This window comes from Zasmidium cellare (assembly GCF_010093935.1).
Source record: "Zasmidium cellare ATCC 36951 unplaced genomic scaffold M409scaffold_33, whole genome shotgun sequence".
In the NCBI taxonomy this organism is placed as follows: Eukaryota; Fungi; Ascomycota; class Dothideomycetes; order Mycosphaerellales; family Mycosphaerellaceae; genus Zasmidium; species Zasmidium cellare.
Window position 1 is genome coordinate 44,386 of NW_022986977.1, and position 24,359 is coordinate 68,744.

The 24,359-nt window shown below is 55.1% G+C and overlaps 10 protein-coding genes across 10 annotated transcripts; 5 read left to right on the forward strand and 5 right to left on the reverse strand.

Moving 5' to 3' along the window:
* Positions 1-698: 698 nt before the first annotated feature.
* On the forward strand, positions 699-2,351 carry M409DRAFT_26652 (uncharacterized protein; the record flags this gene model as incomplete). The annotated part of the gene is made up of 1 exon (XM_033808207.1): positions 699-2,351. The coding sequence occupies one exon, from the start codon at positions 699-701 to the stop codon at positions 2,349-2,351; it is 1,653 nt and encodes a 550-aa protein (XP_033663686.1).
* Positions 2,352-2,607: 256 nt separating this feature from the next.
* M409DRAFT_26653 (uncharacterized protein) lies at positions 2,608-3,063 on the forward strand (the record flags this gene model as incomplete). The annotated part of the gene is made up of 3 exons (XM_033808208.1): positions 2,608-2,793; positions 2,851-2,976; positions 3,034-3,063. 3 exons carry the CDS (start codon positions 2,608-2,610, stop codon positions 3,061-3,063), a joined length of 342 nt encoding a protein of 113 aa, XP_033663687.1.
* A 736-nt stretch (positions 3,064-3,799) lies between these two features.
* On the forward strand, positions 3,800-5,212 carry M409DRAFT_68799 (uncharacterized protein; the record flags this gene model as incomplete). Its single annotated transcript, XM_033817994.1, has 1 exon — positions 3,800-5,212. One exon carries the CDS (start codon positions 3,800-3,802, stop codon positions 5,210-5,212), a length of 1,413 nt encoding a protein of 470 aa, XP_033663688.1.
* Positions 5,213-5,441: 229 nt separating this feature from the next.
* Positions 5,442-6,794, reverse strand: M409DRAFT_26655 (uncharacterized protein; the record flags this gene model as incomplete). The annotated part of the gene is made up of 1 exon (XM_033808209.1): positions 5,442-6,794. One exon carries the CDS (start codon positions 6,792-6,794, stop codon positions 5,442-5,444), a length of 1,353 nt encoding a protein of 450 aa, XP_033663689.1.
* A 456-nt stretch (positions 6,795-7,250) lies between these two features.
* On the reverse strand, positions 7,251-7,824 carry M409DRAFT_26656 (uncharacterized protein; the record flags this gene model as incomplete). Its single annotated transcript, XM_033808210.1, has 3 exons — positions 7,251-7,649; positions 7,701-7,734; positions 7,790-7,824. 3 exons carry the CDS (start codon positions 7,822-7,824, stop codon positions 7,251-7,253), a joined length of 468 nt encoding a protein of 155 aa, XP_033663690.1.
* A 1,699-nt stretch (positions 7,825-9,523) lies between these two features.
* M409DRAFT_57865 (uncharacterized protein) lies at positions 9,524-10,530 on the reverse strand (the record flags this gene model as incomplete). Its single annotated transcript, XM_033813748.1, has 2 exons — positions 9,524-10,357; positions 10,417-10,530. 2 exons carry the CDS (start codon positions 10,528-10,530, stop codon positions 9,524-9,526), a joined length of 948 nt encoding a protein of 315 aa, XP_033663691.1.
* A 325-nt stretch (positions 10,531-10,855) lies between these two features.
* M409DRAFT_57866 (uncharacterized protein) lies at positions 10,856-12,474 on the forward strand (the record flags this gene model as incomplete). Its single annotated transcript, XM_033813749.1, has 3 exons — positions 10,856-11,038; positions 11,093-11,198; positions 11,249-12,474. 3 exons carry the CDS (start codon positions 10,856-10,858, stop codon positions 12,472-12,474), a joined length of 1,515 nt encoding a protein of 504 aa, XP_033663692.1.
* A 955-nt stretch (positions 12,475-13,429) lies between these two features.
* On the reverse strand, positions 13,430-15,919 carry M409DRAFT_57867 (uncharacterized protein; the record flags this gene model as incomplete). The annotated part of the gene is made up of 1 exon (XM_033813750.1): positions 13,430-15,919. The coding sequence occupies one exon, from the start codon at positions 15,917-15,919 to the stop codon at positions 13,430-13,432; it is 2,490 nt and encodes an 829-aa protein (XP_033663693.1).
* Positions 15,920-17,920: 2,001 nt separating this feature from the next.
* On the forward strand, positions 17,921-19,589 carry M409DRAFT_26660 (uncharacterized protein; the record flags this gene model as incomplete). The annotated part of the gene is made up of 4 exons (XM_033808211.1): positions 17,921-18,637; positions 18,696-18,793; positions 18,864-18,977; positions 19,091-19,589. 4 exons carry the CDS (start codon positions 17,921-17,923, stop codon positions 19,587-19,589), a joined length of 1,428 nt encoding a protein of 475 aa, XP_033663694.1.
* Positions 19,590-19,931: 342 nt separating this feature from the next.
* On the reverse strand, positions 19,932-23,136 carry M409DRAFT_26661 (uncharacterized protein; the record flags this gene model as incomplete). The annotated part of the gene is made up of 6 exons (XM_033808212.1): positions 19,932-22,504; positions 22,554-22,656; positions 22,710-22,775; positions 22,827-22,845; positions 22,899-22,957; positions 23,014-23,136. The coding sequence occupies 6 exons, from the start codon at positions 23,134-23,136 to the stop codon at positions 19,932-19,934; spliced, it is 2,943 nt and encodes a 980-aa protein (XP_033663695.1).
* Between the last annotated feature and the right edge of the window lie 1,223 nt (positions 23,137-24,359).

Below are 24,359 nucleotides of genomic sequence, written 5' to 3' on the forward strand. Positions count from 1 at the left end.
AAGGTTGCCTTGCGTTGCCTTGCTGCGTGATTACAATCGTGGAGGTCATTTGGTCGGGTCATTTTGTGGGTTTGCCTTGTTCTCTGCCATGGTTCGCAGAGAGGCTGCATGCAAATGTCCCTCCGCTCGGGGCTCGGGGATGTGTTTGATACATATATGCATGTTTCGGGACACGACATACAACATACAGCAGACAGCAGACAGCGGCTTGGTCGCGTTCGATAGGTCTCTGATAAAGAGCCAGTCGCACAGCACCATATCTCCTGTACATTCCATCACCACGATACTGCGGCTCCATCCAATAGCATCAAGAAGTTTCTATTTTTGCCTGCCGCATGTGTGTGGTGTCTCTCTCCTCTCGCCCCGGCAAAACTCGGCAGACTCTGACTGGGCGATTGTGGCGGAGTGCCACGCGAACTGGTTCGCAAGGCTCGCATGCTCGCATACTCGCATTCTGAGGGCAGGTGGTCCGCGTACATGCATGTGGGCATTGCGGCCTTCGTACTACCTTCTTCTAGCCCTCTTCTTGTCCTTGACTTCGTCGTGACGTGAGGCTCTAGTCGATCAGAGTCATAGATTTCGTTGCAGCCTGAGGGACGACGAGTACAAGAAGAAGGACGTTGTCGCCGAGGTTTGTTGGTTTCGTTTCAAGGATGACCCCCACTCGTCGCGCTGGATGATCGACAGGTACGCGCACGATGCAACTCTTCCACCACCACAATCGAATGACGCGGAGGGACGATGAGAGGCCGAGACCACCACCGAGACGGAGAGGACGTGTTTATGAGGAGCCCGAGTATGCGTATACCGGAGATCTGTATCCAGGCTTGGGTCAAAGTCAGGTCAATCTACCTGTGATGCCGGCGACTCCACCCCCGCCGTACGACGCGTATGAGAATCAGTATCTAGAATCGATGCCGGCGACAGCGATGTATCAACAGCCGTATCAAGGATCTGAGCAGTATTTGCCGGTTCCCAAGAAGCAGGACAAGAGGTTGAGGAAGAAGTCGGCGTGGGCTTCGACTGTAGATCTGTCGAGGATGCGAGAAGAGACTCCGTATAGACAACCACAAGGCTGGCAAAGCAGTGCCAACCTGGTCTCTTCCAGCCGATTTGATGACTGTCCCATCGTCAGATCGATGAACCAGACAGCCGCTCTGTGCGACCAGGTTGCTGCCAGAGTCAACGAAGCGCTGGGACGATTGGACCGCGAGTACGAGAACGATGATGATGAGCTCGTCAATGCGGCGAGAGAGCTGTCCCTCGCAGAGGTGCAAGCAACCGAGCAAGCGAAGAGCGGCTTCATCGATTTCAAAAAGACCTGGCAGTATGGGAATTCGCGACTTCCACCATTCCTCCCGCCAATGAAGCTCTACATGGCTACTTGGCAGATCGTATGCATGGCAGCTCAGGCGTCGATGGATGTGTACCGGAGGCCGAAGAGAGGAGAGCGTGAGGATTATGTTGAGGCGGATTGGAGGCATGGGACCAAGGCGATGGTGATCAAGAGTAGGCCTGTTGATGACAAGAATCTCATTGTCCTGGCGATACGCGGTAGCAAGTGGAACATTGTCGACTGGGCTGTCAACTTTCGTCCTGCACCTTCCGAGCCGGTTGGTTTTCTGGACGACGAAGGGAATGCATGTCATGCTGGCTTCTTGCAAGTCGCGAGGGCGATGGTCTCGCCGATTGCTGCGCGATTAAGATATCTCCTGGAGCAGAATCCATCTCGGGCGTCCAGCTCACTGCTGTTGACCGGTCACTCGGCAGGTGGTGCTGTTGCCAGTCTCCTGTACATGCACATGATGGCCACCAGCTTCGAGTCTGAACTCAACATCCTCACGGGGTGCTTCAAGAGAGTGCATTGCGTTACTTTTGGCACTCCTCCCCTGACATTCTTGCCGCTGCAGAAGCCTGCTGGCCGACGGTATGAGAGAAACGTCTTCATGACGTTTGCAAACGAGGGCGATCCAATTGTCCGTGCCGATAGACAGTACCTGAGCACCTTGACCAGGATAATCGCGGCGCCTTCACCCATCTCGACTTCCAGCTCTTCTCAAGGCCTGCGGCAGAAAGTATCCAGACAGGCGCTCAAGGCCAGCAATCACGTAGGAAGCAGGATCGTTCCAGTGCGCTGGGAAGTTCCTCCAGCCACGCTCTCCAATGCTGGACGAATGGTTCTGCTGAGGGAGAAGCCTGCGAAGCGCAACGTCGTTGAGGCGGTCCAGGTGACTGATGAGGACCTCCGGGAGGTGGTCTTTGGTGACCCTGAGATGCATTATATGGAGCTGTATAAGCGCAGAATTGATGAGCTTGCCATCGCTGCCGTCACTGGTCGGGGTCTTGGGTGAATCTGAGCTCGACTAAACCGAGTTGCCCAAAGTCACAGGCTGAGGATGACGTGGAAAGCTTGCAAGTGAATGTGAGGAGAGCATGTGAAGAAGGAGTGAGCAAACGGCGGCGCGCTCGTGCCTTCCTTCTCTTGTAAAGCAGCCGCCTTCTTCATTCGCTCTTCCTCGACTCATCTTGCAACAACCACAACCTTGCAGTCAACAACCGCAGCAACAGAGACGACAACATCCCATTACCAACTCAAGCGCCAGCATCATGACGATGCGGTACGATACCCCCACGGCCACCTCCGCCGACGCTGATGGCAATGAGCCGCCACCTCAGCCACCACCAGAGGATCAACCACCACCGGTTGCCCTTCTCAACATCCGCTTCATCACCACGGCTGGTGAGGAGCTGCACTTCAAGATGAAGCCCACCACCCGCCTTTCCAAGGCCATGGTATGCCTGTCTCCCAAGCTAGAATGTACCAAACAGATTGCTAACTTCTTGTCGAAGAGCACCTACTGCGATCGCTGGGGCCGCGCTCGCCAGGGTCTTCGCTTCCTCTTCGACGGAGAGCGTGTTCTTGACCATCACACCCCCAAGGATCTGGATTTGGGCGATGGCGACACCATCGAGGTCGTAAGTCAACGCATGTATAGAGGAAATCTTTGGGCCAATAGCTGACACTGCCTTCAGCACGAGGAGCAAATCGGCGGAGGAGTCTGAATCCAAGAGGAGACATGCTCTTGCAGGAAGGCATGGACTTGATGGTTGTGCGACATGAAGTCAAGTCATTAGGGCAAGCGTTCAGGGGTAGAGACTGTTGTTGCTCCTTCCTCAACGGAGGCAAAGGCAATGCAATTGATCGCTCTATCGCGAAGCATAGCAGTACTGCATCGACAGAGAAGAAATCACAGTGAAGACAGCTGATTATTGAAACTTGCATGTGGTTGTGCCGTCTCTATGGCGATTATTCTCGGTGTTCCGCTCAAGGTGTAACATTGACCCCTATTACTCCTAAGCCATCTAAGCTGCTTGAAGTTCAATCAGCAGCGCAGTCACGTGTGAAAAGTCGGAGAGATGACAGTTCCATACAGTTCACCTTGATATTGAAACTTGCATGTGATTTCGCCGTCCGTGAGGCGAATAGACTTCAGAATATTGCGTCACACTGCATTGTCGCTGACTAACGCTTGATAACCACGACATACTCGTGCGGCGCGAGCTGCGACAAGCTCCATGTACCTGAGCATCTTGTTCAGCTACAGTACTTTTTACAACTTGGGAGGAAGAATCACAGGCCTAACGAGTCGTCACTGCCAAACACCCGAGCAACAGTCAACAGCTTCGATCCGCGGGCCGATCTTCGACAGGGATTCCATCTTCTTGAAACAGCATACATTCTTGGATCGTTGCACCTAGAAATCTCCGCCATAGACATACACTCAAGAACCCGGGCACCATGCCTCTCACGATCCTCAGCGACAAGGACGTCAGTCGCATCCTCCACTCCTTCAACAAAGAAGACGTGCTCGAGCTCCAGCAATCCCTAGCCGATGCCCTGCACTGGTATTCCACATCTAGCGATGCCAACGACTGCTGTTCAGATTACCAACCAGAGCGGACACATCTGAAGAGGAAAGATGGCTCCACCACTCTCTTCATGCCCGCCAGTAGCATGAGCGGCCAAGGAGTGAAGGTCGTCAACATCGTCCCGCCAGATGCCGGTGGTATCGGTCCTCCGCTGAGAGAGTCATCAACGTTGGGCTCGGATGGCGATTCTCGTAGCTCGTTAAGCTCTGTATCGCGCTCAGGCTCGACTGCTACGACAGGGACGTTGGGCTCGCAGTCTTCGCTGCCTACTACTGTCTCTGAGACGGCGGATGAGACTGGGAAGCTGTCACTGCAATCTAATCCCGGGTTCGAAAACGCCGTTGCCAGCATCAAAGGCTCGTTGACACTGCTCGACCAGGCTGGTAACACGACAGGACTCATCAACGCTGAAGAAGTGACGGCTTTCCGCACTGCCTTGGCCTCCACGATGCTCCTAAAAAAACGCCACTCCGTCCACGACGTGACGGTCTTCGGCGCAGGAAAGCAAGCATACTGGCACATCCGACTGGCCCTCCTACTGCGAGGTCCCGAGATCCACCACCTCAACATCGTCACGCGAAACTTCGAAAGCGCCCGAAAATGCATCATGCGAGTTTACAATCCCCTGCCCGACGATCCAGACTACGTCAACCCCGTCGGCGCCAAATACAACAGCAAAACCAAAACGAACATCCTCACACCCATGTCCGGCGAATACGAGCGCCTCATTAAAGAATACGTCCGCGCCAGCAACGTCATCTTCTGCTGCACGCCGTCGACAACACCCCTCTTCCCAGCGACCTACCTGACCAACCCCGAAGGCCGCAAGAAGGGCCGCTACATCGCCTGCATCGGCTCCTACAAACCGCACATGGTCGAACTCCACCCGGACGTCCTCCGCTACGCCGTCGCCCCCCACCACGAACACCGACACATCCACAAGCGCCAGAAAGAAGGCGGCGCCATCATCGTGGACACTGTCACGGGCTGCCTCAAGGAAGCCGGCGAGGTCATCCAGGCGAAACTCATGCCGGATCAAGTCGTCGAGCTGGGCGAGCTGTTCATGCTGAAGCGGGATGCTGAGGCGCGCATGAGGGAGAAGGGCGAGAAGGTGGAGGAGGGGTGTAATTTCCAGGATAATTCTGGACTGAAGGAGTGGTTGACGAGGGGGAATGTGATTTATAAGAGTGTTGGGTTGGGGTTGATGGATGTTACGGTGGGGAATGCGTTGATTGAGAAGGCGAGGGAGAGGGGGGTGGGGACGACGATTGATTACTTTTAGAGGGGTTTCTTGATGATTGTAGTGTATTGTATGGAGTCTTTGCACGATACAATGGAGTTGTCTTGCAGAGTCTTGCCAGCTGTACGGTGCTGTCTTTCCTGCTGTCTTCCCTTACGTCCAGATTCTGATCCTGTCTTCTCTCTTCCTCATCCATCCCACCAACCAACCATCCACCCAATCCAACACCCCTTATGGGTATCCTATTCATCCCCCTCCATCCTCAGCCCCACTACCGCTGATGCGGCCCCCTCGCCCGATCCATCCCCTCAACCCGACACTTACTCGGACACCGATCATGCACACAGCTCAACCGGCTACAAACCACCTGCTCGACAATCGTCTGCCCCTGACACACGCAGCACGTCCAGCGCTTGCTGTGCATCCAGGGCGAATGGGGGCGGCTGCTAGATCCGTAGTCTGACTCCCATTGCTTGCCGGGGGTCTTGGAGGCGTCGTAGAGGGGTGGGCGCACGGCGACGGGGGAGTCTTTTGGGGTGGTTGGGGAGAGGGGCGCTGTGGGGAGGAGGGGGGTGGTTGGTTTGAGGGTGGGTTTGGTGGTGGGTTGGGGGTTGGCGGCTTCGGTGTCTTCAGCGTCTTGAGTGTCGTTGGTGTCTTGGGCGACGTTATTGTCAATGCCTTCTTTTAGAGAGTTGGAGAACGAGCAGCGTTTGGGAGACTTTGGTGGTATCTCTGGAGGTGTGTCGGATGATGGCGGGGTGGACGGGCGCTCGAATGATTCTTCTGGGAGAGGAGTCTTTGGTCGTGCTGGTGAAGTCACATCGCTCCATGTCGATAACGAAGCATCTTCTTGCTTCGACTCAGCCGGCTTCGACTTCGGTGAGCACGGAGATGGCGTTCGAGATGCGGCGCTCTTCCAGATGTTGAGGCCTGGTGGTACGTCTGCAGGGCTCAGCGACAGACTGGCAAAGTCCTTGGTGCTAACATTGCTGTCTTGCTTCGAATCTGCTCGCTCCTGCCTACGGGTGATTGATCGAGTTGAGCGCCGCGATTTTGGCTCGGAGGTGTCGACAATTGTCATTGGGCTGACGTTCTCGTCGTTGCGCAACTTGTCCATCTCTGAACCTTTGGTCGACTTCTTAGGCACGTCAGGTAGGCTTGGTGCTTCGACCTCTGCTCCTGCTTTGTCTTTGCCCTTGGACTTGCCGCCGCCGTTTGCGCTGTCTGCAGCGTTTGCAAGTGGGTCCGGGCTGTGGTTGAAATCGGGTCTGAACGTGGTGCCCTTTGGTGAAGGACTGCGAGTACTGTCGCGCAGCGTAGATGCTGGGATTTTGATGGCGGGTGGTGAAGCGGTAACAGAGGTGGTGGAGCGGTTCTTGTATCGGTCTAGCAAGGTCTTTGATGGCGAAACCTTGCGAGTAGATCGCTCGACTGCTTTGATCTTTTCTGGTGATGGTGGAGGCACGTCGCTGAGGTCGTCTTGGGCGACAGGCTCGCGCTTCTTCAGTGGACTGGACCGACTCTCTTCGGGCGAAGACCGGGAAGGGGACTCCATGTCGGCCGGGTCTGTTGCTGAGTTCTTCAGACTCCGCTTGCCCATCATCCTGCGCAGTCTCGAAGACATGCTGGCGGGTTGCCTTGTGTCAAGCTGTGTTTGTCGCTTCAAAGAATGGCGTAGCTGGTGAAGGGTTAGCTCGAAAGCTTAAAGTTTCTAGCGCGCCAGGCAACCAGGGGTGTCATGTGAGGCGTGTGAATTTGAGTGAATGAGTTGTAACATACCGACTGTGGGCTAATGCAATGCTGGATGACACGGGAATTCAATTGCGACCGACTGATTAATTCTTCGACGATGAATGGTATCTCAATGCAGAAAAAGCGAATGCCGAGCAGTCGAGCAGAAAGCGATGGTCGAAGCGAAAAGCGTCACGCTTGAAAGTAAACGCCTTGAGACGTAGAAAAGCGACGATGCTCACAGGGCAGCTGCGCATCACCAGCACCTTCCAAGACATCGCGGTCTTGCCCAGGTACTCCAAATCCCAAGCGAAGCAAGCACCATTGTCCTTTGCAATCCTGGCCGTGCTCACGGCAGTATTGAGATACCAGTCCAAGCTGCCAACCCCCATAGTGTGATTTGCATTGGAAACTGAATCGCAAACCCCAATATTCTGCCAGATCCATTCTCTTTATCCCTTCGACAGTATCCAAGAGTGAATATCACCCGCCCAATCATCCAACCAACCCCCAGCAAGGCGCTCAATCTGGGGTATCGTAGTCCTGCGATCAGGAGCGCAATCGCGGTGGAAGGCTGGTTCTCGATGTAGTTTCCATGGGCTCGTTGGGCGCAGTTGAAGAGGTATAAGGTCTTCTTGGTCTCGGCATCGGCTGCTGCGAAGTCGTTGCTGTCTGCGTAGGCTTTCGGCTGCTTCACGCCGCCTTTCAATCGGAGCGGTCTTGCGTTCATTCCGTGCCATAGTCCTAGCTGTCCAGCAAGTCAGCGATCGAATGACAAGTGGGTATAGACTGGACTCACGAAGAAGGTTGCAACAGTTGTTGTGATAACGTAGCTAGGAACCTGGTCAACTCAAATGCTCCGCATGGTTCTCTTCAGCTGTTACCCACCCATACTCGCTCGGGACCGTGATAGTGACAGACATGATTCCTGCAGTGTAACGATGCTGAAGTAGAAACGCACGCAAAGAAAAGACGAGCGATGTAGGTGGGAGAGTGGGCAGGCCAAAGGTATCAACACTGCAGACCGCGGGCTAGAAGAAGAAGGTTATTGAGGAGCTATACTTTACCGATTGCTAGGTAGGAGGGCGCACTACCTGGAACGACGTGCGATGGATTGAGGCATGCTAAATATATAAATAAGAGCAATGCAATCTCAGCGCCATGCCGTCCATCCACACCGCACGCGACACCCAGGGCGGCGTTGGAAGCGGATTTGGCGGACGCTGCTCTAGGCGCGCTCGTGCCGTCTCGACCCTCGGTCAGCCCCTTACGTGCTGGCCAGCCCCCAACTGGCGCATAAGGAAGTCTGAGAAGGGGTGCGCGAGGAAGGCTGATGAAGGGCTCCCGGATCCTTGGGTCGCGATGAGAGGATGCATGACGAGGATGGTGTTATGATAACGACGAGCTGAAGCCCAAGCAACGGTAGGGAGAGGTTCGGAATGTGGCAGTAAGGCCCACATATCTGACTGGATCGAGCAACCGCCAACTTCACATGATGCGTGGGATGCGTCTTGCAGGCCGTGAAGTATAGGATCAGACTCAACTCGTGGCGGGTAAAAGGTGATTGTTGTCGTCCTGGGCCAATAGTGTGATGTCTGCGAGTCCGAGGAAATCGATAGCGAATGCAGGTTTACCCAAAGCAGCGGTACATGTACGATGCTACAGCCTCTTTCGTGCATATCGAATGCAGGGTTGTATTCTATTGCTTTCCCGACGGGCATATCGTCGCTATAGGCCTGCTTTGTGGCTCCCCCTTCGAGAGCACGCAATTCGTGTCGTTGACCAAGTGATCTGGCTGCGCTACGACTTCTGTCATCTCGCTCGGCCCGCGACTCGGCTGGCCCCGCAACGCGTCTCCGACTACTCGTGTCTTCTTTCCGACTTCGCGGACCCGAACTTCTCCTCCAACAAAGTACAGGCCGACGAGGTAAATGTTTGCACCACCACCACACGTTGCGGTGTGTCACCAACTCAAGCTGACCATTACACACACAGGTGGTGCCGATGACGATAACCGCACTAGCTAACAGGACGGCCGCCTGCATGTAGCCGCGAGTCTTGTTCTACAAGTCCGACGGCACGTGCTCGTGCGCCAGTGGCTGGCACAGAACAGAAATCTAAGGCCAATCCACCACGTCGGCTTGACTTCAACAACCACTTTCACCAACCTGAGACACACAGCCCCAATCCCACATTGCTTAGCCGGAGCAGAGAGCACGTCGGCGCTGAGGCGTGTTAGCACTACGGTGTATGAATGACCGAGAAAAGATTCGATCCAGCGTCCGCCGCCGTCTCAGCACGGTCGAGCACTCGCCATGAAGGTCACACTATTCGATAGTTTTCAATCGGAGGTGCACCTGCTCCGTCTCGGCCGACTGCTCTTTGCTCTCGGTGAGGATGGCACGTGGGTGTCGGTGGTCGTGGTCTTGGGCGGAAGGGGTTGTACTTGTCCGGTGATGATTTGACGCGTTTAAGCCAAATATGACGGCAGCCGGCTTCTCACGAAGACCTGGTTGTCAGTGATGGCAACATGCGGAGAGCTATTCTGAGGACAAATGTGCGCTTGAACGGCATGTACTGCAACATGTTACATAGCTTAAAAACAGGTCTACTTTAACCACTTCAGAACCGATTCCCTCGCCGCGCCCTGTAGGCAGTGAACCCGACGTATCCACCAGCAACCACCAGCCCAAAGATGACGACCTTGAGGAAGAACCAGCCCCAACCGCCGCCGCTGCTTGAAGGTCGCTTTGGCTTGCCCTTGCCTCTGCTGTAGTCCTTGCTCCCAGCTGCCTTTGAAGAGCCACTTGGGGAGTAGAGGTTCTTGGTCTCGACCTTGACAATATCGTGGTTGTCCGAAAGCTCACCGGTCTCGGAACTGAAGCCCAGGTAAGTCACAGTAGGCAGCTTGACGTCCGACACCTCGAAGCACTTTGTCCACTCATCCTCCTTCTTGTACATCAATTCCACCGCCAAGCTCTTGTCCTGGAAGTAGGTGATCTTCGCCCTGGTCGGGAAATCCGCATTGCGCAGCCCACGCGCCGAGCATCCTGCCAGCTCGTTCGCCTTCCCATCATTCGCCTGATCGTACGGTGTCTGTCCATCGCCCATCATCGCCATGACATACGGGAACACCACGCCGGGCCGGTTGTTCTTGTACGTGTCGAAGAAGATGCCCAACCCCTCAAACCGATCCTTCATACCAAACACCGGCCCTTGCTCTGCTCGCTCTTTCGTGACCCACAACGCCATGCCATCGCCAAACAAGCTCCCTGTTCCATGAATCTTGAACTCGACTTCGATCTCCCAGTTCGTCGCGGTTAGGGGCACGCGGCTGAAGATCCAGCCGGACTGGGAGGGTTGCTGGGCTGTGAGACGGATGTATTGATCGGCGCGGACGACGGTGCTTCCTCCAAAATCCCACCATCGTGACTGCATGTCAGAGTCGAGGTATGGCTGGAAAAGAAGTCAGCACGTGCATGTTAGCCGTTTGGGAGTATATATTTCATTCTCACTGTCTGCAAGCTATGCGTTCGCAACGGTATTGACTTGATGTCATCTTGCGCGGTAACTACACAACTCCATACTGCCAGCAATATCGAGAGGACCCATTCGAATTTGAACCCCATGGTGGGTCGAGCGATTGTTGTGTCAATCCAGTGCAAGAGTCTTCGACGTCTCAAATGCTGCAGAGGGTGTGGAGAGTTTTAGGACGTCGAGATCAGTCGTAGAGGGTAAAGGAGAAGAACGCGATCTTGTGATTCTGGACGCTCCAAAGTCCAAGCAGATGCCAACTGGCCAGCTGCAAGAAGCGGGAGCACCAGCGGAGAGCAGGGGAGGGAAGCCACGACCGTTTCAGCCACGGGCCGTGCCAACGGCGCCACATCGACTTTGCATGTGAAGGCACACGACCTCACGCACTTACAAGCTACAACGTTTCATCGAAATGCGAAGATGTCATCATGGTTCTCCGACATAGCAGGCTCTCATAGATTTCAGCTGGGCCTCACAGCTGTGATATCGGGATGTATCGCAGCCAGTGCGGTAATCGGTCTGCAAGAAGCGAAAAAGAGATACAATGTCTTTGATCTGAAGGAGTCGATACCAGATCCGGAATCACCTCACGATGTCAAGAAGGTACGTCGGATGTGGTTTGCGGAATGGCGTGGCGCTGACTGACCTAAAGTATAGATAAACGATTTTGGTGGCGCGGCGCCTGAAGAGATTGTAGGGAATCGAGACGATGAGAGGAGTGCAGCGTTGGCGAGGAGAGCGAGACTTGGTGACTACGATGAAGGTATGTCGTGGCCATGTCTCAAGTATTTGTGCATCGCTCATGTTTGACAGACCTCATCCTCGAACAACTCGCACGCAATCGAGTCTTTCTTACCGACGAAGGCCTGAAGAAACTTCGCAACGCCTTCGTAATCGTCGTAGGCTGTGGCGGTGTGGGATCTCATGCAACAGCAGCTCTGGCAAGATCAGGATGCGGTCGACTTCGACTGATCGACTTCGACCAAGTGACTCTTAGCTCGTTGAACAGACATGCCGTGGCGACTCTCGCGGATGTGGGCACACCCAAGGTCCACTGCTTGTCAAAACGTCTGGAACAAATCGTACCTTGGACGCACTTCGACTGCAGGAACCAGCTCTTCAGCGAGGATGCAGCTGCAGAACAGCTCGCTCCTTGGAAAGACGGCCAGAGGCCAACGTTTGTGATTGATGCGATTGACAATATCGAATCGAAGGTAGCGTTGCTTCACTTCTGTCACAAGAACTCAATACCGGTCATATGCTCGATGGGAGCAGGGTGCAAGTCAGATCCCACGCGAGTCTTCGTCGGTGACATATCAGCATCGACAGACGATCCCCTATCTCGCAGCACCAGACGAAAACTGCGATTACTCGGCGTCAAAGACGGCATCCCGGTAGTCTACTCTTCCGAGAAGACAGGCCCTGGCAAAGCACAGCTACTTCCACTACCCGAAGACGAGTTCAAGAAAGGTTCAGTCGGCGAGTTAGGAGTCCTACCAGATTTCCGCGTCCGAATCCTGCCAGTCCTAGGAACGATGCCAGCCGTCTTCGGCTTGTGCGTCGCCAACCACGTCATGCTCGAGATCTCAGGCTACCCGCACGACTATCTCCCCAGCAAAGCCCGAGAGAAGATGTACGAGGGCATCCTCGCTCAACTCCAAGGCCTCGAAGAGCGCGTGGCGAAACACAACGGCCTCGACCCAGTCGGCCTCCGCATGCCTGTCAACGCAGACGACGTCGGCTACCTGGTCGAAGAAGTCTTCCGCGGCCGAAGCGTCGTCTCCGGACTCGCGAGCAGACTCGCCCTCACGAGATGGCGAAAACCCTCAGGCGACTGGATCGATACCAGGACCCCCGGCCAAAAAGCCGACAAGCTCCAATTCGACGACCTGGTCTGCATGACCAAAGACGAAATGCTCCAGCACGAACAGATGATCCTCAAAGAAGGCCGGCAGCCTGAGGATGTGTACGGAAGGGAGATATTGACTTTAGTGGCCAAGCGACAGGAAGAGGAACGCAACTTCCGCTCGCAGCGGTAGGAAATGAATGCTGACGGGCATCGAATCTCTGCTTAGGGGGAGTTGTAATCTCGAGGCGTGTTGATGATGGGGCATGTCGTCCTTTTTGGAGGCTTGCTGCTTGGAAAGGGATGCCCATGGTGCGAATCCCAGTGGACATCATTTCGCGAGGGAGATCATTGGCAAGCATCAGTAAGCATGGGCTGGGTATCCAGACACTCCCCACTCATCAATGATATGTCAATGGCAAATGAACACATTTATCCAATGATAGACCAGAGAGCAACGAACACCATGCCAGGAAAGCTTGCAACTGTGGTGCTAATCGTAGACAAAACACTTTCCAATTTTTTGCTTTGCTCGAGGTGCACATTTCCGCGATTCTTCAAACACGTGCTAGGCACTACCTACGTCCCTTCTTTGTTCCAACCAGCCTGCCAGTAGTAGTACGACCCTGCAACGCAGCAAAGTGATGATTACTCTAGCTTTTCTCTGCTCGCCTGTCTACCATCCTTGCCTCTCTCCTCTCTCTCTCTCAGTACAACAATGCAGACAGACAGACAGACAGACAGAGCGCGAGAGCAGCATCCAACGCCATATCGCGCACAACAACAAAAACAAGCTTTGATGACTTTGGCCAAGGGGGTTTTTTCCAACAAAAACACCCAGGCCTCCAATTGTACATGCTTGCACTGCCCTTTCCTTCCTTCCTTTCCCTTTCCATTTCCCTTCGATATCAGTACAGCATTGCTCTTCTCAAAAAAACGCAAGGAAAAATGTCGATTCTTTCTTCTCCCCGTCTGGCCCTGTCCCCCAGCAACTTTCTTTCTCGTCTTCGCTGGAGAGGGTCTTTCTTTAAAACGGGCGATGATGATGGGGATTGGGGGTGATTAGTCTAAAAGCACAGTTCGGTAGTAATGCAAAACAAGAAAATGCGGCAGCATGCGCAGAAAGGTGATCCAGTCAGTCGGTCGTTCTACGCGACCTCCTCCTCCGCCCAACCGGGCAGAGCTCCCTCCGAAACCCCCAGTCCATACCCACCAGCGCTGAAACCGCCCAGCCCAGCGAGCCCGTTCTGCTGGCCCTGGGCTTGCTGTGCCTGATGTAGGTTGAACGCTGGCAAGCTCACGGTTCGGCTATGCGAAGCGCCACCCCGGGCGTTCTGGGTCGCCTGGTTCGAGTACGAGTTCATCGGCATGCCGTTGGTCGTGATGTTGACGCTTTGATGGCTGCCGTGGCCGAAGGCGTGGGAGGAGGGGGGCTCGAGGCCGGCGGAGCGGGTTGCGGTGACTTCGTTGGGGGAGCTGTAGAAGGCTTGTTGGCTGGAGAGGTGCGAGGCGGAGGGGGGTTGGGAGGGCTGGTATTGGGCGCCGTAAGGGTCGGGGCTGAGGTCGCCGCGCGAGAGTCGTTGCGCTTGTTGCTCGGCGGTTGCTTGGGCGTTTTGTTGGCTCGCGGCGAGGTAGAGGGTCAAAGGGTTGTTGTTGCCGCTGTTGAAGATGGTCGAGGCGGTCGGGCCGTGCAAGGGGTTGTAGGACGTGTTCGATGGGCCGGAGCTGGCTGGGGAGATCGAGTTTTGGGTCCTGCTTGGTGCGAGGCCGTTGACGGGGGAGGGAGAGCTCATGCCATTCTCGTGCTGTTGCTGCTGCTGCTGCTGCTGTTGCTGCAACTGCTGATTGTTAATGACCTGCCTCGGTGGGTTGCCGCAACGATCCTTGCCGAAGTTGACCTTGAATCGCTTGTATTCCTCCTTGCCTCGAACAGCCTCGATGGCCTTGATCGCATTGGCGATGTTCGTGAAATTGACGAAAGCGCAGCTCTTCTCGCGGAGAGTGTTGACCAGCTCGATCTCACCGTACTCCTGGAAGTCCTGCCTCAAGCGGTCCTCAGTCCAAGTCTCGTCCAGGTTGCCAATATACACATTTCGCGAAGCCCCTCCCGACACAGCCAGAGCAATGGCCGGTGGAAGCGCTCCAGAGTGCTTGCCCCAGCCAATCTTCAGACGCCTGTTGTGGATCATGAGACCTTGCAAGTTGCTGAGGGCGTAGAATGACGCCGCAGACGTCGGGTCGATGAACGTGACGAAGCAAATGTGCTTGTCTGGGATGTAACGGATGTGGTGCAAGAGACCACCTCGAACGACGTTGCAGATCTCCTCGATGGTAGTCTCGGGGTGGATGTTGCCCAGATAGACCGTCCGGTTGCCCAGGTTGTTCACTCCACCTGCAGTGGTCGCAACAGCTGCGGCCGCAACAGACTGCTGTGCAAGGGCATTTGTGATCAAGTCCCGATCGGCGCCGTTCAGGACGTGTGCGTACCCAGGGGCGATTCCAAGGTACTGGGCGGCGTTTTGCTGTTGCGTCTTCGAAACGTAGGCACATCGGTCCTTGCCGTAGTATACTCTGCGTGGTGCCTGCCACTTTGGCTCTTGTGGGAGCTGTGTAACTGCCTTGATAGCGTTGCCAATCGACAGGAAATGGACGAAACCAATCGCCTTCTCCCGAACGATCTTCACAGTATCGATGGGGCCAAACTTGCTCAAGTCATCGCGCAGCTCATCCTCAGTCGTCTCATCCGCCAGGTTTCCCAGATACACATTACGAGAAGCACCCGATTGCTGAACAGCCAAAGCCACAGATGTAGGGACCGACGAAGGCTTGCCCCAGCCGATCTTGATATCCTGTCCCTTGATGGACAGCTTCTTCAAAATCGCATCCGAGTGGAAATGAGTGGCAGAGCTTCCGTCGAGGAACGAGATGAAGGCGCAGTTCTTGTCAGGCAGAAGACGGACAGACTCGATCTGGCCACTGCGAACGTGGGAGAGGATCTCCTCAGCCGAAGTGTCCGGTGGGATGTTGCCCAGGTAGACTGTACGGCTCGTCCCAGACATCATGCCCTGTCCCATCTGCTGCATCTGCATCTGAGGTCCATATGCACCCATCGGCGCGGCTCCAAGAGCGTTGAAACCGGTCGTGGGGGACTGCATGCCACCAAAGTACGAGGGGGCACCCATGGCATTGGGCGAGGCGAGAGTCTGGTAGCCACCTGGGGAGATGGCGGCCTGTTGGTGTTGAAAGGCTTGACTCATTTGGCTCTGGTGACCGCGCGAAGCACCATGCTGTTGCTGAGGGAAGTTGGAGAAGTTCTGGAATTGCGGGGACTGGAAGGTCGACGGCGAACCCGGCTGAAAGGGGCTCCCCATCAACAACTGCGATGGGAGCAGGGGTGTGAAGTTCATGTCGTAGCCAGTCTGAGGAGTCTGCATATCGCTCCCGTTGATTTGCATGCTCATGCGGTTCGTGTTGATGCTTGGGACGTTGTTCCTCTGTGGATGCCTGTCGCCGTAGCCGCCCATGGAAGGCTGCGTCGAGTGGAATGATCCATGGGAAAAGCCGTTGTTGGAGCCCATCGATGGCTTGACGGCGAAGGACTGCGTCTGGCGATGGCCAAAGGCCGGTGCGCTGGACATACTGTCGCTGTCCTGCATGCCAAGCATGTGCGGCGGCAGTACAAGACTGTCCCGCGGGTTTGCTGAGAGGACCGCCGTGGTGATGGTGTTGAGGTCCGGTTAGTGATAAACCGGACACAAATCTGAGGTGGAAAGAATGAGTATTAGAATGTGGTACACAAGCTTGCAAGGTCTCCTGGGCAAGTGTCTCCACCACTGTTGTGCATGTTAGCCGCAGTCCAAAACACACCCATCCCGCTTGATGCAAAACATCTCATGATGAAAGAGGACTTTGCTGCACACTTACATGCTCTGACAGACTGCGCACTTGTAATTACAAGAACAGAATGCAGTACAGCTATGCTTCCAAATGCAGCAGAGAGCAACCAAGCGTCCGCTGATAGTATCCAATGTATGTACACTTCCTCTTGTATTGTATGAACCAGGCTGTAGCAGTCGAGGAGATTCTATCTCGAGCTCGAGGTCTTTCGCAGGGCGTGCTTCAACGGAACGTCCAGTGCTGGCGGGAGAAATTATGGCCTGCTCGAAGGTCGAAAAGAAAGGATAGTCGAGGGCCTGGCAAAGAACAATAGGACCTCGAATGGGAATGTATGAAGAAACAGAACAATGGGCGTAACGAAGGAGTGACAACGCAGCGAGCAAGACGCAACGCTTGGAGAGAGAAGGAGAGGATACAAGCCGCCTAGTGAAATATCATGGGCATGGTCCCGGCATGCAAACAGGAGCTAGGGAGATGAGATTGGCCGAAAAGGGATGGCTCTGCTCTCCTCGCCTTCTGGAACATTACTGTTCGCGGTTTAGTGTTCGGGCATTTCCCAGGATCCCGTACAAGAATAGCGATTGTCTGGTGTGGAGAGAGCGCGAGCAACTCGTTCTCGTGCACCACCACGTCGTTGCTGGCCATGCTGGGGCAGAGTTTGGCATCAGTAGCCGCATACAGCAGCGAGTGCAGGCGCGCAGATAGACTCTGCATGCTCGCGGAGGCTCGTGTCGTTCCTGACAGGGCTGATGGATGGGCAGCAAATCATAGCGCCTGAGCTCTCCTGTGCCTGCGGAGGCTGGCGCTAGCTAGACATCTGTCAACCAGCCAAACAGACGACGCCGCCGCCGCCGCCGGACCAGATCCGTGCTGTGCGAGGGAGGACGAGTCATGCCGAGTGGGCGAGTTCGTCCTCGTCGTACAAAGGGCGACGTCGTCCTGTCAGATGCTGTATCACCACAATAGCAGACACCTCTTCAATCCCATTACCAGCAGGAGGCGATAGGGTCAGAAGCGCCCATCACCGTTGAGCGCGGCTCACGGGCAGCAGGGAATTGACTTCAGCAGCGCCGACCAGGTCAAATCTCGTTCGAAACGTCTGCTGCTGGCGCGACAATCGTCATCGACAGGCTGCGAAGCCCAGGATCCGCGTACCATTGTTCTGCGAAGAGCAGCTGTCCTGGCTGCTCATCATCAAAGACCGACAGCGATCTGGCGTGGACAAAGATCACCCATCTCGCAATCGTGGCATTTCTCGCAGCGAGCCGGCCCAAAAATACAATGCTGGTCTGACAGCATCATGCTGGCCTGCTAATTGATATATGCTCCCAATTGAGGTGCGGAGAGATATGATTGAAGATGAAGAAAGAAATTGCCTGTAAGAAAGACATTGGCCGGATTCACGGACCGCTCAGCAAGGAGATTTCTAAGACGACTTGAACAAAAAACGAAGACATTGGCTCTCGCAACACCGATGCGTACGAAAACACCCAAGGCGGTAGTGGTGGGGATGGTGATGGTGAAGGTGAAGGCCGGTTATCGCATCGCAGACTTCGTCCCACGCAGCAGAGCTTGGCCGCGCTCAGATAGGCCAGCTTCCATAGGTACGGCCGAGGTGTCGACATCAGACATCAGCTTATATGCGCGAGCAAGTCCGTCTATTCGGAATTAGGATGCATTTATTCCATTCAAGCATTCGTCTTTTCAGGTCATAGTCCCGTCAATATCATATCTTGGCCAAGATGGAATACGACACAGCAACGGCCAACGGAGCCCTCGAGCCAGAAGCAAAGAACTACGCACACGAATCAACGCCCGGCACTGGCAACTCCGATGGACGTCTTCGTGTCAAAGGTCCCCAGGTTGACACCAGCCTCCTCGCGGAACCGATAACATTCCCGTTCTCAGGTCGGACAGCCAAGAATCGCTTCCTCAAAGCCCCCATGACCGAACGTCTTTGCCACTGGAACGAGGAAGACATCACACTCCGCGGCTACCCCTCGAAAGAATACGAAAACCTCTACAAGACCTGGGGTGAGGGTGAGATCGGTATCATTGTTTCTGGAAACCTGATGGTCAGACACGATGCTGTCGAGGGCTTTGGCAATCCCATTCTGGAGCACAATCGAGACGACCGAGTCGACGCATTCAAGAAAGTCACCGCTGCAGCTAAAGCTCACGGGTCGTTGATCATTGCTCAGCTCTCTCATCCGGGTCGTCAGGGATCCAAGGCTCTGAATCCAAACCCAGTCTCCGCTAGCGACGTCCAGCTCGCGATCAAATGGGCTGGGAATGAATTCGCCAAACCGCGTGCTCTCACCATCCCCGAGATCAAAGATATGGTCAAGCAATGGGGCGAGACTGCCTACCTCTGCTACAAAGCTGGATGGGATGGCGTGCAGGTCCACTGTGCTCATGGATATCTTCTCGCCCAGTTCCTCGCTGGTAACACGAACAAGGTATGATCACGCACCATCTTCAAGCCAGCCTGTCTGCTAACCAACCTCCCCTACATAGCGAACAGACGAATACGGCGGCTCCTTCGAAAACCGCTCCCGCATCATCTTCGAAATCATCGAAGAGATCAAACGCCGCGTCAACGATCCCTCCTTCATGTAAACCCCCCTAGCCCCCACCACACTCCTTCCCTTCTACAAGCAACTAACCTCTCCCCCCTCCTCACAGCATCTGCGTCAAACTCAACTCCGTCGAATTCCAACCGGGCGGCCAAACCCCCACCGACATCACCAACCTCTGCCTCGCCCTCGAAAAAGCCCAAGTCGACTTCCTAGACCTCAGGTAAGTCACATCCACCTTCCACTCCCTCCACCTCCCCCATCCCATCCCCATCCCCATCCCATCCCATCCCTATCCCCTTCCAATCCCACCCCCCGCGCTCACCCCCTCCCCAGCGGCGGCACCTTCGAATCCCGCGCCTTCGAACACAAAAAACCCAGCACCATCGCGCGCGAATCCTACTTCATCGAATTCGCCGACCAACTCCGCCCGCTCCTCACGACGACAAGACTCTACGTAACAGGAGGCTTCCGCACCGCCTCCGGCATGACGACCGCGCTCGCCGACAAATCCTGCGACGGCATCGGGATCGGACGACCCCTCGGCGCGGAGCCGTATTTTTGCAAGGAGGTGTTGGAGGGGAGGGTACGGGGTGCGATTGAGAATTATATGCCGTTGCCGAAGAATACGCAGGGGACGGGGACGCAGCTGCATCAGATCGGGCAAGGCCACGCGTTGGTGAGCGACTGGAGCGACGAGGGCGAGGTGCAGCGGTGGTTGGAGGCGGATAAGAAGGAGGAGGCGAGGAAGATGAGTGTGTTGCCCAGGGTCGATTCGTCGGGGTATCCGTCGCCTTTCAAGGCGGAGGTGGGGTTTGCTTATGCTAGAGGATAGAGGATAGAGTGAAAGGACGAAGAAAGAGGGAATATGAACAAAGCTCGTTCGTTCGAAAGTTTCAGACGAAGGGTATCATCATCATCTAGAAGACAGGAGTAGCAGTACACATCATCTAACACACGCTTTTTTATCATCATCTCCTTCGAGCAAGCAACAACGCTCACGTCCTTCGTCGACGCGAGGAATGGGATGCTGAACGCCTCCGCTATGCAAACACCATCTCGATCGAGCAATCTGACAGCCATGTCCTCCTACGCCGTTCAATGCCGCTGTCGTGATATCCACACTCGCTCCATACACCCCTCACATTCACGCCATCATGCTCTCTGAACGCCTCCTTCACTTGAAGCTGTACTTGTCGCCCTGGCGCGTAACAGGCTTGCCATTACGGTTCAAAGGCATCGCCACACCCTTGACCTCCTTCCTCTGAGCCGCTTGCTTCTCCTTCTTCGTCGGCTTAGGCTGTTGAGAGTGAATATGTCCAAACTCCTCCTGAGCCATCGTGTTCTTCCACTTCAAACACCGCTCCTTGGCCGCAGTCTGCTCCTCTTGGGCTTTGTGGCGGGTGTTGACGCGGGTGGTGCTCTCTTCCTCAACGTCGATCTTCTTGGCCGCCTCTTCCGCCTTGAAGCTCTTGTACTTCGACATGTACTCGACGATCTTCTCGCGCCACTCGCAAAGCTCCTTGCGCAGCTTCTTTTCTCGCTCGCCGCGCTCGTCCAGCCATCCGATGAGGTTGTCGAGTCGGTCTGGGTCGTCGTAGAAACCCCATTCGTTGGCGTCGTCCAGCACAGTCGGACCTTCTTCTTGCTTGCGCCGCTCGGGGACGGTCAAGCCGAATTGGCGCTGGTACTGAGCCTGTTCTTGCTTCGTCCGCTCGATGAAGCCATCTCGCTCCATCTCATCCGGTCCTTGCACCCAGATCCGGCCATTGGCGTAGCCGTAGCTGGCAGTGCTCGAGTTGGGAAGTCCGCCGAATGGCTGTCCGTTGCGTTCAAACCAGTAGTACCGGTTGCAGAAACGATCCTTGCCCAAGACTTTGGTGCGCTGAATGTTAGCCTCGCGCAGGTCGGAATCGCAATCGGCAATCTTCTCTTCATGATCCTTGATCTGCATGGAGAGGTTGTCGATTTCGTTGAGGATCTTCTTGAACTCGCGCGACTGCTTGTTTTGGGCCTTGGCAGCTTCGGCCTTCTCAGCCTTCTCCTTCTCTCGCTTGGCTGCTTCTTCTTCACGCTTTCGCTTGCGGTCTCCGGCACGCCGCAATCTAGGTGCATCCTCATCTGCGTCTGAGCTGCCACCGCCATTCAGATCTATTGACTCTTCAGTTACATCTGGCTCTTCGATGACTTCGGGTTGTTTGGGTGATTCGGGCATGTTCTCGGGTAGTAGTATCTTACGCTCTCGGTCTTTTGCTGCAAGCTCTTCCATTGCCGTCTTCTTCTCTCGTTGATGCTCGATCTTGCGCTTTCTCACGTCTGTCATGTCTTCACTGCATGCCTCCAAGAAGTCCTTGATGGCCTCAGTCCGGATAGTGAGAATCGTGAGCATCTGCAGGGCTGATATCCGCATGTTGACATCCATAGACGCGTATTGAACGCGCGCTGTCTCCTGAGTGGGTTCCATGTCCTTTGGAGCGAGATGGGCCAGGATCCTGTCACATCTGCCCTTGTAAGAGGGAGCAGCCGATAGCTGGTACAGAATGCCGACGATGATCACCTGCCAGCCGCCGTTTTCGAAATCCCGGGTTGAAAGTCTGTCGATCCAGTCACGCTCTGCCAGCATTTCTGACGCTCGATTTGGCTTCTCTGGGGGAACACTGGGGCTATCCGCGATATCAGCAGCAGACTCGACGTGGCTGAGTCTGCTGCGTGTCGAAACTCCGATGGGTTCAGGTTGTGGTGTTGACACCTCGCTCTCGTCCAGATTCTCCGACTCGTCCGCCGGGGCTTCCAGGATCTTTTTGGGCAAGTCCTTGACCAACAGCTTTCCTTTCGGGTCGACGAACTGCTTCAGTACTGCGCAGTGAACTTCTTCGAACAGCTCACAGGGTGTGTCAAGTGATTGGTAGCACATGGCATCCGTAAAGTCATCAAAGGTAAAGCTGTCCAGCTTGTAGACCTCGCATTGGACGTTGAGTGTGTTCCAGACTTCCAGAAGCAATCCCATCGAGCCCATTTCAATGTCCTCGAATGCTAAGTTGCGGTCCTTGGTGATGTACTCTGCCATCTCATCTGTGAAGAATTTTAGTTCTGGACGAGTGACACCATTCCGCTTTGGCGGAAGGTCAAGATCCTCGATAGGATATTTGATAGGCGGCGGCGGCGGCGGTCGGTCCATGGCTCGGGATGATGGCGGATGGTGGAGGTTCTGCACCTGTTGTGGAGGTGCACCTGGATGTTGCTGCGGCATCATGCGCATCTCTTCTTGTTGCAAGCGGGCATATTCTTGCGGTGACATGCCCTTTGGTGGCTTCTTGCTCTTTGAAGGGCGCACCTGCAGCATTTGTTGCTTGTTATGAAGCAGGCGAGCTTCCTGCAGTAGGTGAGCTGGGATTTCCATCGGCAGTCGGTACTGGATGGCAAGATGCTCCTTCACTAGCCAAGGCGCACCAGTCCATGCCTCTCGCTGCAGTGAGTTCTTCAAGAATGCTCGGAGATTCTGCTTGGTGAAGACTTTCCGGTCGCGCCGAATGTGCTTGTCGTCCAACAAAGCCTCGTCTGTGGAGTCGCCAAAATAAACGAAGTATCGTGAGAATGGTGCCCGCTGGATAGTGCCATCTGCGCCTCTGATCATCGGGAACTTGGCCTTCTCTCGGATGCTGCCCACGTATTGGTCGCCCTCGTCCAAAACGACGAGTACTTCCTCGCCCGGAAAGAAGTCGTGTTTGAATTCGTCGTACACCACGTTGACTGTCCGATATCAGCGACGTCGCGAAATCAACAGACAGACGGCACTTACCGAGCTCGTCCATTCGCGATATGGTCGCGAACTGGACTTTGCGAAGTATCGGGTCACGGAGCACTTCGGGAAAGACATTCTCGATGGAGGCCGAACTCTTAGTCTGGGCAAAGTCAGTGGACGGAACCTTCACGTGAACGTCATGTGACGACATACCTCAGACTCCAACGCGTCCCAGTAGGTCAACCCGGACTTGCCATTGACGGCGTCTGTGAACTTCTTCTGTTCGATCGTTAGTCGTGGACATGCGTCGCGACGATGCTGACTGCGTACCTGGTTGAGCCAGTCGAATCTGCGGACACTTAGCTGCTTGTTTCATATTGACGACGATTCGCGACGACATACCGCTTCAAGTACTTCTCGTAGTCTGTAAAGACCTCATCGGTTCCTTTCATGACGTATACCTGGCATAACACAGTCAGACAGAGCGTTATCATAAAGGTCTTGCGGTCTGACGTACCTCCGCATGGTCTGGGATGTTGGTCGGGTTGGGTATGAGGTTGACTGGCTTTCTCTTGTTGAGGACCTGCGTCTCGTTGTTGGCCTCATGCCCGCTGCCACATTCGAGGGTCATGCGCACCATATTTGCACAAGCCCAGCGCGAGGCTGGGTCTCCCGTTCCTGGCTCAACAATGGTCGGTCGAGGCGGTAACAGGCGAGACCGTCGTCGACGTGTTGATTGTGGTTGATTATAGCTCTTGCGTTGTGTTGGTGGATGATGGATCGCACGTGGAGGACGTTGGCGGTGGGCGCGCTGTGCCAGCTGGTGGGTTAGCCGGGATGTAGAGGGTAGCAGAGGAGGCTGCGACGCGTGCGGATCAATGATCGACGGTTGGATCGAAGGTGGGAGCGGCGCGGTGGTGATGCGGAGTGGCGGCGCGGAGGGAGTGGTGGTGCGCGGAGGGAGTTGTAGATGGAGGGAGGGTTGGGGGGTGAAGAGGAAGAAGAGGCAAAGGCACAAGCCAAGGAGGGAGTACTAGCAGCAACAGACATGGTGTGGAGAACGGCTTGCCGTCACGCTCAAGGTGCGTGTGTGAGACTTTCGGAAGCAGCGCTCGGCTCTAGCCGCACCATCCCTGCCCGTCGCTGTCCCTCGTCCAAACCCTTACAACTCCCTCGCTCTTCATCCAGCTGCTCCCCCATCCACTCCTCCACCTTCACGCATGTGTTTATACTCGTTCGAATCCGCTGAAACGCCAGAATGACGCCCAACAATCATGGCGCGCATTTGAATTTGTCATAAAACACCACATGTCAATATCAAACCAGCCTTGTCTTCTCCCTCTTTTTCCTCCCATCGGCATCGCGATTGTGGCCCGCTCTTAACCGTATGATGTTTCTGTCGATAGAGTGAGATGAGATCGTTACAGCAATGATATAGCACCTTGATCCGCCCCCGGCAGTGCGACTGGCTATCGAAACGACCTTCATTCGACCACCTTGTCGTCGACGTCGACATTTTGGCCCCATTCGCTCACGGTCGAGCGAGAAAGCCCCGTCGTGCCGCCGGACTCGCCCTGCAAGATCGTCGACGATGAATATTGTCGGACTGGCCGGGCTTTCAAAATTTCTGGGTCAGAAAAGCTACGGCATGTGTCTGTTGGGATGATGTCCATCGTGTGTTTGAATGAGGAAACGGGAAAGTGTTGCAAGTCGATAGGATGTCTCCCCGGCTGGCAACAGACCTTTCCGACTCCAAGAGCCTCGAGATAACATGGTCAGAAATCACCTCTCCGGGATCCTGAGGCCCAGGACTGACACTTCTACCACCGCTAGCTCGTGCCTCAAAGCCTTCACATGATCCGC